The 17,757-nt window shown below is 40.9% G+C and overlaps 1 protein-coding gene across 7 annotated transcripts in view; it reads right to left on the reverse strand.

Annotated features, from left to right (window-relative positions):
* Positions 1-17,757, reverse strand: part of KALRN (kalirin RhoGEF kinase) — a 450,273-nt gene that overhangs the window by 154,767 nt on the left and 277,749 nt on the right. For 6 of the 7 annotated variants that reach the window (XM_042877581.1, XM_042877574.1, XM_042877573.1 and 3 more), the window contains 2 exons: positions 10,367-10,536; positions 5,161-5,335 (listed from right to left, as the gene is read on the reverse strand). In XM_042877581.1, coding sequence (XP_042733515.1) covers positions 5,161-5,335; positions 10,367-10,536 — 345 coding nt within the window. Of the gene's footprint in view, positions 1-55; positions 86-5,160; positions 5,336-10,366; positions 10,537-17,757 lie in introns of those variants that run through there. The other variant, XM_042877578.1, reaches the window with a different exon arrangement.

Raw genomic sequence — 17,757 nt, forward strand, 5'->3', positions numbered from 1 at the left:
CGAAATATCAAGAGAAGCAGGACGAAAAGGTACCCAGGACAGCTTAGTGCCTTACCTTCCTTAAAATGAAGTGATGTGCAGTTTTAAACCTATGCATATAAAAAAGAAAAACATAACCTCAGTGTGGGTCATTATAAGATTCCAGTTTATGAACAGAAAGATCTGAAAATTTTTCTTACCATTCCTTTTCTTACAAGTGTATCTCAAGATCTCTGCAGCTCTTATTTCTAATAAAGAAGTTCACTTCTGAGTGCCAGCTATAAGTCAGTGTGAGGCTATAAAGCATCTTGTACCTCCAACCAGGCAGCTAATTCACTTGAAAGATTCTGCTAATGTTATAAATCTGGAATGGAAGGCTCAAGTGAGTTGTAAATATCAGCGAATCAAACTACTGTCTGTAAGCTGGCTCCTACTCCCTTCTAAACTCACGCTCAGGGATGGACGTGAAAAGCCAGAAGAGGCAGCAAGTGAACTCAAGGCTGAAAAATGTAATCAGCAGGTGAAATGGAGCCAAAGAGATAGGATGGTGGAAAATTAGTTAACCAACAGGTGAAGATTCTAGTGATCGTACTGCTTTTTGAAAGATTAAAAGCATATCAGATCGAATTTATATTGTATAGCAGGAACCCCCAGAACCCCTCCAGGACTATGTTTGGCCCAGAAAGTACACTGCTATACCACTACAGGAGATTGGCTCTGCCTCGCACTACACAGATCCATTATAGAAAATGGAACATGCAAAAGGAAGGAGCTGGGCAGCTCTTGGGAGGAAGGAGAGAACTTTCCTTGGAGGTAATCAACAATTGTGGCCAGACAGGTACGTGCTGAGATCATTCCTGTTCTCAGTTTGAGTTTTACAGTGGCCTATAGGTGAAGTTGATCATCTCTGTACAAAAGATATAAAGAAAACATATGCTGAAAGCTGTGGTCTATGCTCCGGATGGCATTTATTGTGTTAGGGGTTGCAATTCAGTGCATTTTACCATTCACTTCTTTTGCAGCTATCCAGCACTTCCCTAATGATTAGCATTCATTCAAGTTATGGTTAATAAGCCTTCAAACGACTATTTTTTGAAGCATGGGACAAAGAATACTTTACAGATTTTAGTGAGGCTATATTTCTGGGATATTACTGTGCTCCATATACATGATGTGCTCAGTGCGGTGCCAGCAGTACTGCTGAAGCCTGCCAGCTATTGTCCCTCGGGTCTTACACCCTACTTCCTCGCAATGGATCAGCTACCACATTCACACTGCATGAAATCTCCTGAGTTACTTGGTTGGCTGCACGAACTCAGCTGTGGTATACATCACACAGAAAGTTCAATCATATAATCTTAATGATCCCGTCTTGTCTTGAAATGTGCAATGACTTGGTAAAGGAATAAAACATATCAGGCATCAAAGTTAGATACGTTTCCTAAATAAAGAATAGGTTGTCACTTTATGGTTTTAAAACCTAAGGCAGAATAACCTCCCATAGGGATAGCAGAGCCCTCTCATATTTCTGTTATGCTGGTTTCCAGGTGTTGTCACAGTTAGGATTTCCTACTTTAACCCAAGAACCTAGAGTGTAAATATCAGTCAATATAATGAGATTAAGGCAACAATGAAAAGGCAGCACATGCTATGTGTCTCTGGGTTCATATCCAAATTCATATCTGCCAAACCCGCCTTGACTCAAGGAAAACACAAAAGCTGCCTGGGCAACTCAGAAGTCCTTAGAAGTCCTAACTGAACACAGCTGGTCTTCTCTATGAAAGGCAGGTGGCTTCTCTTTACATAAAATGCTTTTCCTGAAGACAAAATGAAACAATTGTTGGCAGATTTCACTGAAGTACAGAGAAAGCCGATGATACTTAAGTAGATGGAAGTGCATGCTGCTGATGAAGTACCTTTAATCCTGCAGTTTGTCTGGAATCCAAACCTCTGTCAGGAAGAAAAGATTATGGAAAGGCTCATAACCCAAGGCAGCTACAAAGCAGATTGGTATGGTGCAAGTCTAGGAAGGGGTGCCAAAGGAAAGGGTTATGTGGTCCATGGCATGGACTTCAATATCTGGGGAGATCATTATGAGCAGGAAAGTCTCCAAAGAACAAATGGCATTCAGACACAGTTTAAATGAAAAATATAAAGGCCAAGCACTCCGTTGCCATTTGTGACTTTGAAAGTTTCCCTAAGTTTGCATTATCAATTAAAAAGAAAGAGAGAGGTTAGTACGGAAAATGAATGCAAGAAAACATTTGATACAAAAACTGGATGAAAAGAGACAATATTGGATGCAAATATTCTGAGACTGAACTTTAACTTGTAGTCTTCCCTTAGCCTGCTAGAAGGAGATGGACTCCCAGTTGCACCCCTCTGGCTTCCATCAGAGAGAAGCAAGATTTTGCTCTCACCAGGGTTCCTCATCAGGAGCGTCTCATCAGGAGGGCTTCCCAAGAGCTCAAGAAACTAAGAACGGGTGAGAACACAAGAGCAGAGGGGAAATAGAAAACACTTTGATTAACAGACAGAAGCAGCACAGAGAACAAAAGCATTCAGATTTGGGAGAAGGAGAGAAGAAAGCAAAGCAGCTGTTCCAGAATCACCTGCTTCTGGTTTGCTATCAGACCAAGATCTGCTGACTAATTTTCAGAAACCCAGTGAAGTTTCCATTTCAAAACCCAAATCAAACAAGAACTTTGTTTTGAAAGCACAACCCACGTAAGCAAAACACTACGCAACATAGACAGGCTGGAAGATCCTGGGTCAAAAATTGAACCTCCTCAGCCACTCTTCTTAAAAAGGGATGCTGATAACTAAAACCCTCTGATAGCTAAGCATGCTGAGAAGAGCCTTCACTACAACAGCACTGTGCTTTGGGCCCACTTTTTGCAGATGGTTTGTGGAGCACAGGAAGGAGAGAGATTAGCACACTTGCATCAGGTAAGAGAGACTTTGTTAGGGATATGTTCAATGTGGCACCCACCGCACTCTGGACAGATGGAAGGGGGCTTAGCTAGACTAGGAAAGGAGAAACTCATTTGAGAATCATACTGCTACACATTATTTCACTGTTCTTAATCTATGCCGGATCTAGGCTATTATAGAAAATTAAAACCTAAATACATTTCCAGTCACAGCTCAAGCTACTTGCCTTTAGTAGAAAAGGTATTTAATTTCCTGATTTAAATTTCATCATCTTTTTCTCTTACAAGCTCAGAATACTCAACCACCAGAAACACTATCTGCTTTTTAATTATGGGGATGAAAACAACTTTTTGCTTCTTAGCAAAGCATGAGGTAATTTTCTTAATGTTGATAAGTTTCTCATTGACTTGGAATCTTTATTATATGGCTGAGGTAACTGACAGCAATCCACTTTCTATGGATTGGTATTGAGTCAACTTGAGCCAATTCAGCTATTTGAAATGCACAGCATAAATGCATCATTTAATATATTATTTCAAATTATGTTTTTTATTATCTACTAAACTGCTTTTGTTGTTTGAGCAATAAATGTACTCATAAAATTTAAGATACTGACATGATATTTTTCTCTCCATGTTCAGTTATAAATTTAAAAATTGCTTTAAAATAAAAATATTTCCCCACTTAGAAGAGAGAGCTTTCTAACAAAAATCATCTGCCTGTAAACTCCCTATGAAACATGTTCTCAGATTTCCTTGTAATATTAATCCTGCAGAGGGAATTCAGATGTCCTGTTGATAAAAAAATAGCAGATCTACAATGACAACTAAGTGATGGTCTTCTTTAAGTCTTTTCTAACCAACCTGATTTGAGAAGATTTCGAAGTGTGTTTCCAGTTTTAAATATCTTTATCTACCATTTATATACCATTATATACCACCACATAGCATTGACACTCCAAATTAATTCAAAACAAAACAGAGGGATCCACACTGCATTTCTATCTCTGATGTGAGATGCAGAGTCAGTTAGGAACAACCACATCAGCTGATCATACAATCATAAAATCATTGTGGTTGGAAAAAACCCCTAAGATCATCTTGTCCAACCATCCACCCACCCCCACCATGCCCACTACCCATGTCCCTTGTCTTCAGCTGCCCCATCAGTAAAGGGATCCATGATGGCAAAGGTCTTAGCAATCATTGGTTGAAAGACCAATGTACAAAGGAAAAGGAATTGAAAACAGTGATTCTGTCTTTAAAAAATCTTTACATAAAGTCAGCATAATTCTTGTTGCACACCTGGAATTTGCAGTGAAACACAGACAGACTGGTATCTTACGAGTGACTCATGATTCACACAGGTTCTCCATACATGCCTTATATTTCTGGGTGTCCAGAAGCACCATTTTTCATGTTTTGCTCCATTTTTGAAAACATAGGTGCTGTTTATAGCCATATACACGTATGCATTCACATATAATTCGTATCTTTAGAATCAAAATCTTAATCATTCGCCATTTGCCAGACTATTGTATCAATGTATTACCATTTAAATACAGGTGATACTAAATATTGCAGCTCTTGAGCTGTGAGTGTAGCAGTCTTAGGGCAACAAATGCACACACAGCAATATTAGCTGATCTGAAATGCACACATTTATAGATATACACACATACTCACAAGGGATACAGTCTCCCTTGTGAGTATGCGTGTATACAGTCTCTTTCCTACTATCAGGAAGTCTTTATACAACTATTGAGTAAAACAGTGTTGATTGATTAAGCTATTCTAATTTACATTAATAACAAGTACTGTACAACAGCTTTCATCTAACTTAGCACTCACAAGAGGAAAGTTCAGCTACTCCCTGATTTATATCTCTCGCATCCAATTATAGATCAAAACACCTAAAATTCCCTCTTCCCAGCCCTTTATTCCACTGTAATTCATCATGCCATATCTTAAAATGAACACTTACAAAGTGTAACACAGCATATGAAGGCTCCCATTAATTATCAGTATCCACCACGTGACTGCCTACAGATCTGCAAGATTTCCTTCAAGAATATCTCATCATAAAACATTTAAAGTGCTCCAAGACCTAAAAAGAGAGCAGTGGTGTAGGTAGGAGGAACACACCCCCTAAATGCTGACCACTTCTGGTGGTATCCTACCAGCAGAGGTTTACACAGATCCCCTTTCCCTTGCTCTCCTTTTCCCAGGTCTTGCAGCCAGCTCTTACCTCAATGGTGTACTGCTCAAAAATCCGGAGCTGAAGAAAGATATCTAGCTTAATCTTCCTCTCATGGAAGAGCTCTTCCATCTGTACCTGGGCCTCATCCAACTGCTGAAGTACAGATTCGATGTGGCTGATGGAGCTATTGTGTGGGGTCTTATTGTTGGAAACGGCGGAGTCCCTGTGGCAAGGCAGAGAGCATGGTTAAAGCTGTGCTTCAAGGCAGGCAAAAGAGCAAGAAGTATACTCTTGTGATCTGTATGCCACTGAGAAGTGAGCCCAGGACAAAGGGCTGAGGCAAGGGAAGGTGTATGCAACACTCCTCTCTTCTACTCTTGAAATTGTGTGGCTCCTGAGCTCTGCAAATAGCTTGAACAAGGGGATTGTCCTTTCTTGTGTTGGGATGCTGTGACCTGACACACTTCTGAGGGGTTGGAGGGGCAGAGAGGGGGGAGAATGGCACATCCACCTCAACAGCTCTCTTAAGGAGCCTGGCTGGCAATCCCATTCAGTCCCAGAGAGAGTGACCTGCTCCAGCCTACACTCACTCTGCCCAGAGGCACCAAGCTGAGCTGTTCTTGAGCCCCCTGGGCCCTTAAGTGTTAATTCTGTGCATTTGCTTCAGTTAGGCTAATAGAATCAGAATTACCAGCATCTTAGACTAAGGAGATAGAGATACCTTGATTTCCTCTGGGTTACTTTGTGTTGCAATAGAAATTTTGCTCTGCAAAAACTCCGTGGTACAATGGTGTCCTTCAGCTGTATTTCCACTAAGGTAAGGAAAATGAGCATGCCTGTGAGAGGTCAGACAGTGCTCCCAGTACATTCCCCATAAATAGGGAAGAGGAGGGAGCAAGCCCTTTAACTGGTGGGCTGGGTACCAAGGGGCAGTTCGCTGTACCTGATATGTATCCTTGAATATACCACTGAAGGTCCCCCAACATTAACAAGTACCAGAAAGTAAAGTTTGAAGCCAGACTTGGCTTTGATAGTTCAGCAAACCCAAGATTGAGATGCAATGAATTTCTCTGTTCAACCTGCTCAAAGTCATGTGATGGCACCTGCATATTCAAACCAAACCACCTGAAAGCCCCATAAGATACTCTACCAGTGCACAGGTCTTTCCAACAGTGTAATAGGATAAGCCAGCAGGCCTTACCATCACCACTTATCATCAGTCTATATTTCTGCCACAGTGGTGAATCTGGGGCAAATCCACTAGCACATATTGTATATAAAACTGTACAGGGAACAATATTGGAGGCCAAACCAAAGATCAGGTGATACTGCCAGGTCACCATGTTGTCCAATGGAGCCCAAATGCAGCTGGGGCTGCAAAGTGAAAGTACCCATGAAGTCTGCCCATTGTCAAACAGCGTTAGTGTTCCTAATTTTTTAAGTTTCTATTTCCCCTTTCTGGGTTGCATTTTCCTTCTATAAACACCTAGCAAAATGAGTAATTGTCTCCAGAAATCGCACAAAATGACTGTGCTTTGCTCTTAGCACATTACCATCATGTAGTGTCAGATCAAAACAACATGCAATCAACTTAAACTTAATTGAACATTGTCAGCAAGAGTAATTGAGAAAATGAACAAGCTTTTGCCTGAACATCTGAAGCCTAAGAATACAATTAAAAATGCAGAATGCTAATAACTAATTAGTTATTTGCTCTTTCTATGTGCTTCTGCTCTTCTTCTTCAAATGCTTTCTACTTGACACAATGAAGATCAGATGCTCCAATATTATTCTGAAGCATGAAGTTGCAACTCCTCTTGCCTATAAGGGAATATTACACCAGTGTTACTCTCCTCAGATCTTGCAGTCTCTGCCCCTCTCTGTCAGTCTTGTGTTTTCACCTCCTTGGTGACCACAGTCTGCCTCCACCTTTGAGCTGTACACAGAAGGGATGGATGAAGATAACAAGGAGAGATTTTAAAACTGCAGTTTAATGCAAGGCCACATTCAATCTCCAGTCAGCACCTGTCTTCTATAAAAGGACAAGAAGTAAGCCTTCATTCAAATGCAGAATTATTACTATTCATATAATACCTAAATGACTCAATGAATTATTCAAGGATGGCAGATATTAGATCTCACATGGGATCTAAACACACACTTGGTTTTACAAATTCTTTTTCCTCAAGTATTTTACTTTTCAAACCAAACCACATGTGCATTTCAGTGGCTGATGCAATACAAAAAAATGAGATGTAATAATCTGGTATTTTTCCATAATCTCCTCAGATAAGGTCTTGAGATCCCTATATAGTCCTGTTTGAGAAAGACTGCCTTCTGGAAAAATAAATTTCTGAGATTGGATGCCTCCATCACAAGATTTATTGTTCTGACTGGTAATAAGAAATCCTGGGAAAGAATTTATGAAAGATACTCAGTATTCTTCGAAAGGATATAAATTAGGGTTCAAAAAAATACAAAATAAACTTTGGGCAACATGCACGCAGGGTTTGTTCATTGCTGTTAAATTTGTTCAGAAGGAACACTGTGCTCCTGAAATCACTTTGAGCACTTTATCTGGGAGAAAGCACAGTGAAATGTTCCCATTATCAAAACCCCATATGCTGAGCTACCATAAGAAAAACAAGATCCATAACTCTTCCCTGCCTTATTGTTACCCCTAAAGTTCCTGTTCATTCACATCTCACTGTGGCAAGTCACTGTCCTGACTTTTGCAGATGTGCAGAACTATTGGCCTCAGCAGCACTTCTGGAAATGCAGTTCAGAAGATCTTTTTGTGTTGACTTCTGAGAATGGTGCTCATCTCAGAACAATAATAAAGAGTGAGAAAAGTGGTTTCACATTATCTACAGTGATACGAGTGCTGTATTTCATTTTCTTCATTGTTGTAGTGTTTGCAATCTCCAACAGCTCTTCACAGCAGGTACTGGATGACACTGAAATGCAATGCTGTGTTAAGGGAAGACTGCAGCAATTCCCATTTTTTCTCCTTTCTTTTATCTGTGCGTTCTTTACTTTTGCCAGCAGCCACAAAAACTGAGAGGGCACATGCATAGGTGGTTTCATGTTTTCTCATGTAGTCCATGTAGGGGTCACATTGGAGGCCCCACTGTTAGATGCTTGGATTAGAGACCACCTTGACTAGACAGCTCTGCAAATCACTGTATGCATGCAGGGCTTCCTGATTTCTGACAGCAGTTGTGTGTTTCCCTCTGTTTTTGGTCTTAACTCGATCAGAAGCAGAGAAGCACTCTGGACAAAGATGTTTTTCCTGCTTCACCTTGCTCACTGCTCAGAGTACAAGCCAGGTCCCAACAACATCATTTCTTGGCTAAATACTTGAGTCTCAAAACCTGTGTTGGCATTTCACAATATTTAAGCATGATACCAGTTCCAAAACAGTCTCAAAACTCAGACCATTCTTGCTTTTCAATGACTGAAGCTAAAAACTTTAATACTGAAATAGGTGATCTCAGACGTACCCTATTCACCCTGGAAAGTCAGCAGAGCATCATGCATGACCTTGCAGCCACTACAGCAGCCTTTCTCCAACAAATGCTGTTCATACTGATGCTCTGCTGACTTTCCAGCCCCAAACATCACCCAGATCACTGCAGAACTCCACATTCTGCTTTCCCTTTGACTCAGGTGCTGGCAAAAACCTTTAGGCCAATCTGACAGGCAAGACCAGAACTCCTTCAATACAGGCACTTTCTGCAATCTCAAAACTCCACCTGATGGGCTTTACATAGGTTCCTTTTCATGGTCTTCTCCACATATGTTCATGCTGGAATGTTATACCAATAGGTGGGAGAAGCAACAAGAGAATATTTTCGTTCAACATTTCACCACCATTGCTATTATCTCTTAGAGGTGCCTTAAACTTTGCAAGAAAGTCATGCATATCTTTGGTTAACCTGGTATGGGCAGCCATATGTATGTTCTCTTTAGCCCCCTCCATCTGGCAGCATATTAAGTACAGCATATTTCCTTTCTACTATTTCATCAGCAAAGATGCATGGATCTTTGCATCTCATTCTTCCCCTGATCCTTGCTTTCCAACCCTGGTCTCAGGAAGCAAAACAACTCTTTTTTCTCGTTCTGCTCTGTGACATTCAGCAAGATGAGGCATTTACACAGTCTGCTTCTCCTTGTGGAGAATATGGAGGAAAGCTCAGCCCATGGTTGTAGTAGAAGAGCTCCTGCAGGGCTCCTAAGGGTGGAGCTCCACCAGCTCATTTCATTACCCAGGCACCTCTGGCTTTTCCTGTCATGGCTCTGCATTTCTTGTGTTAGATCCAAAGGCGTCAGTCTGGGGAAGCTGAGACATGAGATTGACAGCCATGAGTCAAATGCATAAGAATCATTGCATTTGGTGCAGGATATATGTTCTGTATGTACACAGAGTATAGACATTATGTAGAGGTAGATGAGGGCAATCTGTGACAATATAAAGATCTTAAGAACAAAAGATTTCATGGTTTGGGGCTTGAAATGTCAATGAGGCAGGAAAACTCCACTGCTGCTATGAACTTAGAGCCATAGAAAATCACTATGAATGAGAACAAGTGAGAGAGCCTACAGAAACACAAGTTGGGATAGGCTTCCTATGCTCCCTGAAAACATGAGTTCTACTACAGATACAGACTGAGAAAGCAAAAAGCTCCAACTTTCCTGAATCAGTCACTTTGTGTATTTCAAATCAGGTAAACAAGCTGCTTTAATTCATAATGCAAGCAGAGCTGGCAGGAAGGACCCTCCCTGACAGTATGAACAAACCCCACATGGACAAAGATAAATAGAAGGGTGCTGCATGCCAAATGAGAGAGTGAATACTGTTAGACATGCACATGTTTTATTTAGAGGAATACACTTCTCTTATACTAGAACTAACCACATAAATCACAAGGCCCTAGCTCATAGCCATTTAACAATCTTCCATAAATATCCACTAAAAACATTCACCTGAAACGCATTTGTTTCAATTCACTTTGCTGTGCCTATAAATAATCTCCCTGTCAAGCAGCAGCCCACGCTGATGCACAGACTACTCTAATCAGTCCACACAAATCACTCAGTGCAATTTCAATACATTACTCAAAAAAATTGAAGAATAATAAATAAGCAAGGAATGAATAAACTCTCCCTATTAATCCTAAACCTACATTTATGCACATCTAAACCGCAGCATATGGCAGATTTCTCACCACCTGTCCTCCAGGTGGGTGCTTACCTGAGCTGTTGGATTAGATCTTCCCCTTCCTTAATAACATTGAGGGTAGCGTCCAAGGTGGCTGTTTGCTGCTGCTGAAACTGCTTGATAAGCTCCTGAACCGCATCCACAGAGTCAGCACAGACATCCTCTAAGAGCTCCTTCTGCAGATCTTCCATCCATGTCCACAGCTGGGAAGAAGGGGAGGGAAATATAAATCAGAGAGGATTGAGATTTAACCCTCTAATTCCAGATCAGAAAGCATTAACTAGGGCTGCATATTTCACAAGGAAACCGATCAGAAGTTTTCTAAGATAAAAAGATTAATAGATTCTATTTGGTGCAAACGCATTTTAAGCAATGAAGTAAATTAAATATAATATCAGGGTGTGGTTTTTTTTCCCCCAAAAAATGAATATATGACTCAGTCCTGTGTGTGACAACTAATCTAATGCTATTCTTCTTATTAACTCTTTCCACAAGTAATAAATTACAGCATCCTACAGCTGTGATAGCCTAACCCTTTCAGGAGCTGTGTGCCACCAGCTCCTATTAATTTCACATTCAGTTGAAGCCTGTTGCAGGACCAAGACCTAAAACATTTGTTATGTCTGCATGGTACTGACTGAAGTATAACTATACTTGCTCAGCTACGCCTTCCCAGGCACAAGGATATGTATTCTGTTTTATTTTGTTTTCTCTTCCCTTCCCCTCCAAATGTAGTTCAGACTCTGCTCTTTGAGTTTTGGAAAGCCAAGGCATAGGAGACAGCAATTTCACCCACAGGTCCGTTCATTCTAAACAGCCTTCACTAGCAATTTCAAAACAACAACAAAAAATCATTTGAGTAAGCGCTTAGCTGAGAATTTCCAGCCAGTTGTTCATCAGAAATGGGGGCAGAGGCAGGCAAGCCCCAGCCTCCTGTTGGCTGTGAAGCCTCAAAGCGAGTGGAGGTTTCCCCTTTAAGCCTGCTCTGAAAATGAGTGTAAAATTGCACCAACTGAGCAGGCAATCTGCCAGCAAATCCTAATGACTCCACCAGAGTGACTATTTTCTGTGCCATGCCTGCCCCATTAACCCACATTCTGCTGGTACATTCTGCATGGTAGCTGGGAAGCACGGGAGCAGGACCCAGCATCACTGCCCTGGGAAATGTCAAGGGATGTGGTGCTGCCGAGCTGAGGAGCAGCAAAGCAATTTGCCTCCGAGGGAGTGAGAGGTACACATGAGCAAATGCCAGACGTTGTGTGGGGGTGGCAAAGGAGCTGGTAAAAATGTCTCTGTTCAGAACGAGATGCACTGGATCCCCATCCTACGGGATTTCTTCTGAGACAGAGAATTCTGAACGTCCACATAAAATGGGAGGAGGAGAGAGATGCTCTGAGCCCCAGCTGCGCAGGCTTCTCCCAACAAGGGCCAAGCCTAAGGCTATCACCCCAGTCTAAAGCAAAATAATCAGCATCAGAACCTGTTCCAGCACTGCTGGTGGTATCAGAAAATAGTGAGTCTGGTTCCCCACGCTCTGTCCCACCTCTGCTCACAACTCCATGCTGGACAGACTCATACCACTTCCAAAAATATGTTTAAAAACACTCAATTAATTTGAAAGCTTTTCAATTACCTTATCAGCTTTGAGTATTCTGGGTGAACCCTTCTGTTTATAGTCGTATAATCATAATTGCTACACTACTGCTGGCCTAAAATGGAATGTCTTTGCTCAGTTTATTTACATATTTTCACTTTCTCAGAGGAAAGGCATGATATAAAAAGGCAAATATTAATACAAGAAGCAAATACAGTTAGGTAGTCAGGCTTGTGTAATAGGTGAAAGAGTGAAAGCACACTGAAAGAACCAAAAGGAGAGCTTTTCCATTTGTGAGTTCCAGGTGCTGAGCTCTGGGAAGCCACCAGAAAGAAAAATGTATTAAAGCCTTTATCTCTGAGTCACATTCAGAATCATCCCAGCTTCAAGTTGATCCCTGCTTCCACTCAAACAGCATGGACAGCTGGACTATAACAGGCAAGGAGCAGGTTTGGGGGAATATTAATTTTCTCTGCTTATCAGATCTTCAAGTAATAGAGCACTCTGTACATACAGAAGTGAAAAATGGCCATGTATATAAATCATTCTGCTTCAAAAAGCCACTCATTTTTTTTTCATTTCTTGCTGCTCTTCATCTTTTTTTTTTTTTTTTTTTTTTTTTTTTTTTTTTTTTTTTTTTTTTTGTTCCACTTAAGATAACAAAATAAAGCTCAAGGAATTTCTACTACACAACTGCAAGGGAAATCAAGAACTTGTTCCACTTTGGGGAATGTGCAGATCTCTTGAAATAACCACATTGGAAGCATCAGGGAAGAACTTTCTCAGCCCCCCACTAGGACTTCAGAGGAAAACCCTTTTTTGAAAGCATCTCCAGCACCTCCAGCACCAGCCAAAAGGATTTGGACTTTGAAGATCCTACGTCACATTTTGAGTATGCTTCTGCCTCAAAGCAGTTTTGGAACACTTAATAACTGCACTGTACTCACCTGGAACTGAAACACTTATGAATGTTACAGAGTGCTTGAATATAAGAACTCATATTAACTTCAGATGTTCCCATAAATGACCTCAGATTGTAAGGATTTGCATAATAAAAGCTAGATCAGAATCTAGGTCATCCTTGACTCAGAGGCCTTTAATCCTTTAGACTCCACCAATCCCTGGAAAATCCTAATACAAAGAATCAGCCAATATTAATAAGATTAGGAAGATCTTTCAGGAACAATTTACAATAGGAAACTGATGCAAAAACCTCCCATGTTATAAGTTATAACTGACAGCACCTGAAATAAATTACCACCAAACACGTTTGTGAATGCCACAGAAAGAGGAGATGAACTCCATGTTACCGCAGCACCAAAGTCAGAAGAGCTGTTAATCATGAATCAGAAATCACATCCTGGCTTGTTCCTGTTGGTCACAGCTCAGAAAATCAGTCCCTTCTAGTGCTTGGTGTTTAATTCCAATGCAACTATTGCTGTTATTTTTTAAATCCTCACCATTAAAACCCGAAATTATCAGACACCTTCTCTTAAACAGCTTAGACTGAATGTAGAGTTCACATTTCTGTTGAAAATTGATACATGATGCAGGACAACTTTTATGTCATACTTGCAAAATCTGACTTTTCCTCTCCTCTACTTTCCTCTTTCATTCTTTGCATGAGCAGAATTGTGAGCACCTGCCCATTCCCATACATGTTCCAACTTACTCCTATTCACTCAATTCTGTAAAGGATGTGTGTGTAGGTGCATGCAAACATTTCAAATACCAACACAGCATTTCCACATTCTGCTGTAGTGACTTTTACTTAGCTTGACAGTGATGCACGTGTCCAGTACAGATCATTTCTGAATTGTATTGCTTGACACATCCAAAGACATAGAATCTTGTAAAACAAAGAAGAAAAACTCAAAAATGTATATTTTTCAAATTGATCTGTGCTTTGGCTAATTGGATTCAAAAATACTAATGTATTAATGGTAGACCCTGAATTAAGTTCAGCAGAGAGATCCTGCCACATATTTGACTCATACAAAGTAAGTCAGTCTACAAACTAGTTGTCAGGTACACTAAGGTAAATATCTAACCCTAAAATGATCATTATGAGGGGACTCCAGAATGGAGGCTTTATTTACCAAGGTAACCATGGCTTTAAACAAGAAAAACAGTTCTTTTATTACTAGGCCTCTGGAAGAGTGAAAGCCCCTTCTTTTGAGGAAGCTTTTGGGGAAGCATCTGGCACTTCTCTTATGCATTGTAGCAACTTCTTTGTCTTCATTGGCATGAAACATAGGCAGTTTCCCTCCACCCAAGAGACAGTACAGCTCTTTATTCTCAGCCATTTTTTCTGACGCAATACCCTTCATTTTACTCAAGTACTTAATGAGACCACTTACTGGAGGTTTGAAGGACATTTGTGCCTGTTACCTAGAAATTAATGCTTCTGATTTAGAGCAAGGGACCACTTAAAGTAAAAAAAAATCTGAAAACTAGAAAGATTACTGAAAAATCTTGCCTGCATGTTTGGAATAACTAGTAAGAACGTAGCGTTTGCTGCTATTTGCAAATGCCACTGGTGTGTTTTAATGCCCTCCCAAAACAATTTACAAACACTGCATAACAAGAGAAAAGCAAAGAAACAGTCAATTCAACTCATGAGAACTATCAGTGTGCAACATTTTTGCTACTTCTTCCAAACAAGGGCGTTAATGGAAACACGCAGCTCTGCAGGGTATATGTTTTACTCCTTTACACCATCAGAAAAGTGCCATGTGTTGCAGAGCATGTCACAAAAGGATGTTCAAGCCAAGTCAGTAAGGTGAATGTTCATCATGGGAACCACACGTAGAGCAGAACTGGAAAGAATTCTGTGAAATATTGGACTCCCTTTCCCCATCTGATTTGCACTGCTGTCACTCCATGGGTCCACATGAGCATGCACAGATCCAAGGGCATGTTGAGAAAAATAAAACTGAGTTCTTCCAGAGAGAGATGTTCATCACTGCTATTTTCCTCTCCTTTTAAGTGAGGCATCCATAAAGACATTCTGAGCAGTGACATCTGGACTCACTGTCCCTGCTGGTTTTCAAGAAAAGGGGAGATATGGCACTGAGAGACATGGTTTAGTGTGGGTATGGTGGGGATGAGCTGGTGGTTGGACTCGATGATCTTAGCGGTCTTTTATCACCTTAATGATTCCATGAACTTTTTCTACCTTGAACTATGAACTTTTCTACCACCAACATGGTGGAGAAAATAAAACTTTCCAATGTAACTGATTTTCAGCAGTCACTCACACTTAGCATCCAGGGTTGCTGAAATGATGGTTGATATAAATTGAGAGTGTACTTCAACAACATTTTCTTAAGTCTCAAGGGCATGTGCAAGGTTTGATAGGAATGTCAATGGAAACAAGTAAAACAACACATGTAATGGTGAGCTGTAATGTGACCACATGCCACCAGTCAGGGGTCACATGATGGCAGCACACCTAATAGAATGTGACAAGAAGGGATATGACCAGACGCTACATATGAAACATTGCAATATGTGACTTCCATGGTAAGATACAGCTGATGAAATCCTGCTGCAAGACATAATGTCACATATCTCCAAGCTGGTTGGGAAGAAGCGGTGAGTAGAAAGAAAGGGAATGTTCTGTGAAGAAAAAAAAAATCTGATATTTTCCTAACTTCTTTCTGGCTTTTTCCCCTCACCGTCGCCAATTTCTTGACATTCATCCTTGGCTTGGCTGCATCTGGTACTTCTGTATGCTAGCACTTTTTAATTAGTAACCTTGCCTATGGCAAAAGGATTTGCAATGACTAAACATCTGATCCTTTTTCCAAGTCCCACATGGACCAGATTGATATAGCACAAAACAATCTCCTCTCAAGGGAAACACAATTTGGGTAGCTATGCTTGTATCAGGGAGTGTGTAGATCTTCAGCCCAAGGTCATGTACACGTAGTTCACGGCCTATTTGCTCTAGGAGAGGAGTTGGTTTATTACAGAAGAATCAGTTGTACATGTTCTATGCTTCTACAACCATCATGAATTGCAAAATCACGTTCACCTTCCAGTATAATTTTAATATGTTACTTGTAATTATGAATCTGGATGTAATTAGCGGCAGTAATTTTACAAAGCAAATCAAATTTTGCATATCATCACATTGATACATGCTTGGAGAAGTTCTTCCTACATCAAAAGATTTATTCAGATTTACATCCATGTAGGACAGTATAATTTGGTGCAGGAGGAGCCTTCCATAGCTGCAAACTATGCTCCGCAAATTCAGCAGAATACTTAAACAGATACACATACCATTAGGTTTTCCTCTAAATTTATCTCAAGTGGAGTTGCACTACATCTTTCTTTTGTGCTTTTTCTCACTGTATGACTTGCAGTCTTAGCCCTGATTGGAGCCCTTTGTGCAACTTCTTGCTCTACGCTCTAGGAACCTCAGAAATAAATCACTTGTGACAATTCTGAATCATTCTGCAACTTGCTAAGAATTAAACAAACTGTGTGACCTTTTTCTAATCAAACAGTCCTATTGAATCCATCAGCCTGTAACACTACATCAACATTAACCATTTAAAACTAGTTCTATAGACTCCATTGCACACATACATACACATAAGGAGCAACAGAACATGTTTTTTGAGTGATGACTGAATTACAGGAGTGTCTCTGTAAGGCTTTGATGAAGAGTATCCAACTCACAAATTGTCAGGGGCACTGGCTGCTCACTCTGTTGCCTTCATATCCAGCAGCAAAAACTGGAAGCCCACATGATGGAACTGGGAGAAGACCGTCTTCCACAATATAAGGCAATCAGGAAAATACGCTATATAAAACTATAAAAACATTCTTAATGAGATTATGCCCTTTCTATCTAATGCCTGTATAAAATGCCTTCTATCTGCTGCATGAGTCACTGCTACCCGGAGAGCGAGGCATACAGGCTGAAGCCACAGAAAAGCATATGCAAGGATTCTCCAAAGCAGATATTTGATTAATGTGAAGCAATCAGTTAAAATATTGGTGACTGGCCTGAAAAATATGGATGTCAACATGCAACTGAAGTGCAGACTGTCTTGGTGGATAAGAGGTTGGCCCTGAGCTAGCAGTGTGTTCTGTGGCCAAGGCCAATGGTATCCAGGGGTGCATTAAGAAGAGTGCTGCCAGCAGGTTGAGGGAGGTGATCCTTCCTTCTGCTCTGCCCTGGTGAGGTGCTCCTCAGTTCAAGAAAGACAGGGATCTCCCAGAGGGAGTTTAGCAGAGGGCCACAAAGATGACTAGGGGACTGGAGCATCTCCCTTAGGAAGAAAGGCTGAGAGACCTGGGGCTGTTCAGCCTGGAAAAGAGAATGTTGATGGGGAATCTCATAAATGCTTATAAATATTCAGAGGGTGGGAGTCAAACGGATGGGGACAAGCTCTTTTCAGTGGTGTCTGGTGACACAACAAGAGGCAATAGGTACAAACTGGAACATAGGAAGTTCTATATGAACATGGGGAAAAACTGCTTTAGTGTAAGGGAGCACTGGAACAGGCTGCCCAGAGAGGTTGTGGAGTCTTCCCTGGAGATATTCAAGACCTGGCTGGATGCTTTCCTGTGCAATCTACTGTAGGGAACCTGCTTTAGAAGGGGGTTAGACTGGATGTTCTCCAGAGGTCTCTTCCAACTTCTCTTCCATGTGTCTGCTTGAGCTCTGCTGCACATTGGGCTTCCTAAATTTGGTCCATGTGGCTGCATTTGCAAGCATTTAATTCTCATTACCTTGATTGTACCTCACAACTTTTCCAAAGGAAGAAGATCACAGATGGCAGATTTTTATTCAATAGTGGTTTGGCCATGC

This window comes from Lagopus leucura, unplaced genomic scaffold (assembly GCF_019238085.1).
Source record: "Lagopus leucura isolate 7727_CA_CO unplaced genomic scaffold, USGS_WTPT01 Super-Scaffold_100019, whole genome shotgun sequence".
NCBI classification, from domain to species: domain Eukaryota; kingdom Metazoa; phylum Chordata; class Aves; order Galliformes; family Phasianidae; genus Lagopus; species Lagopus leucura.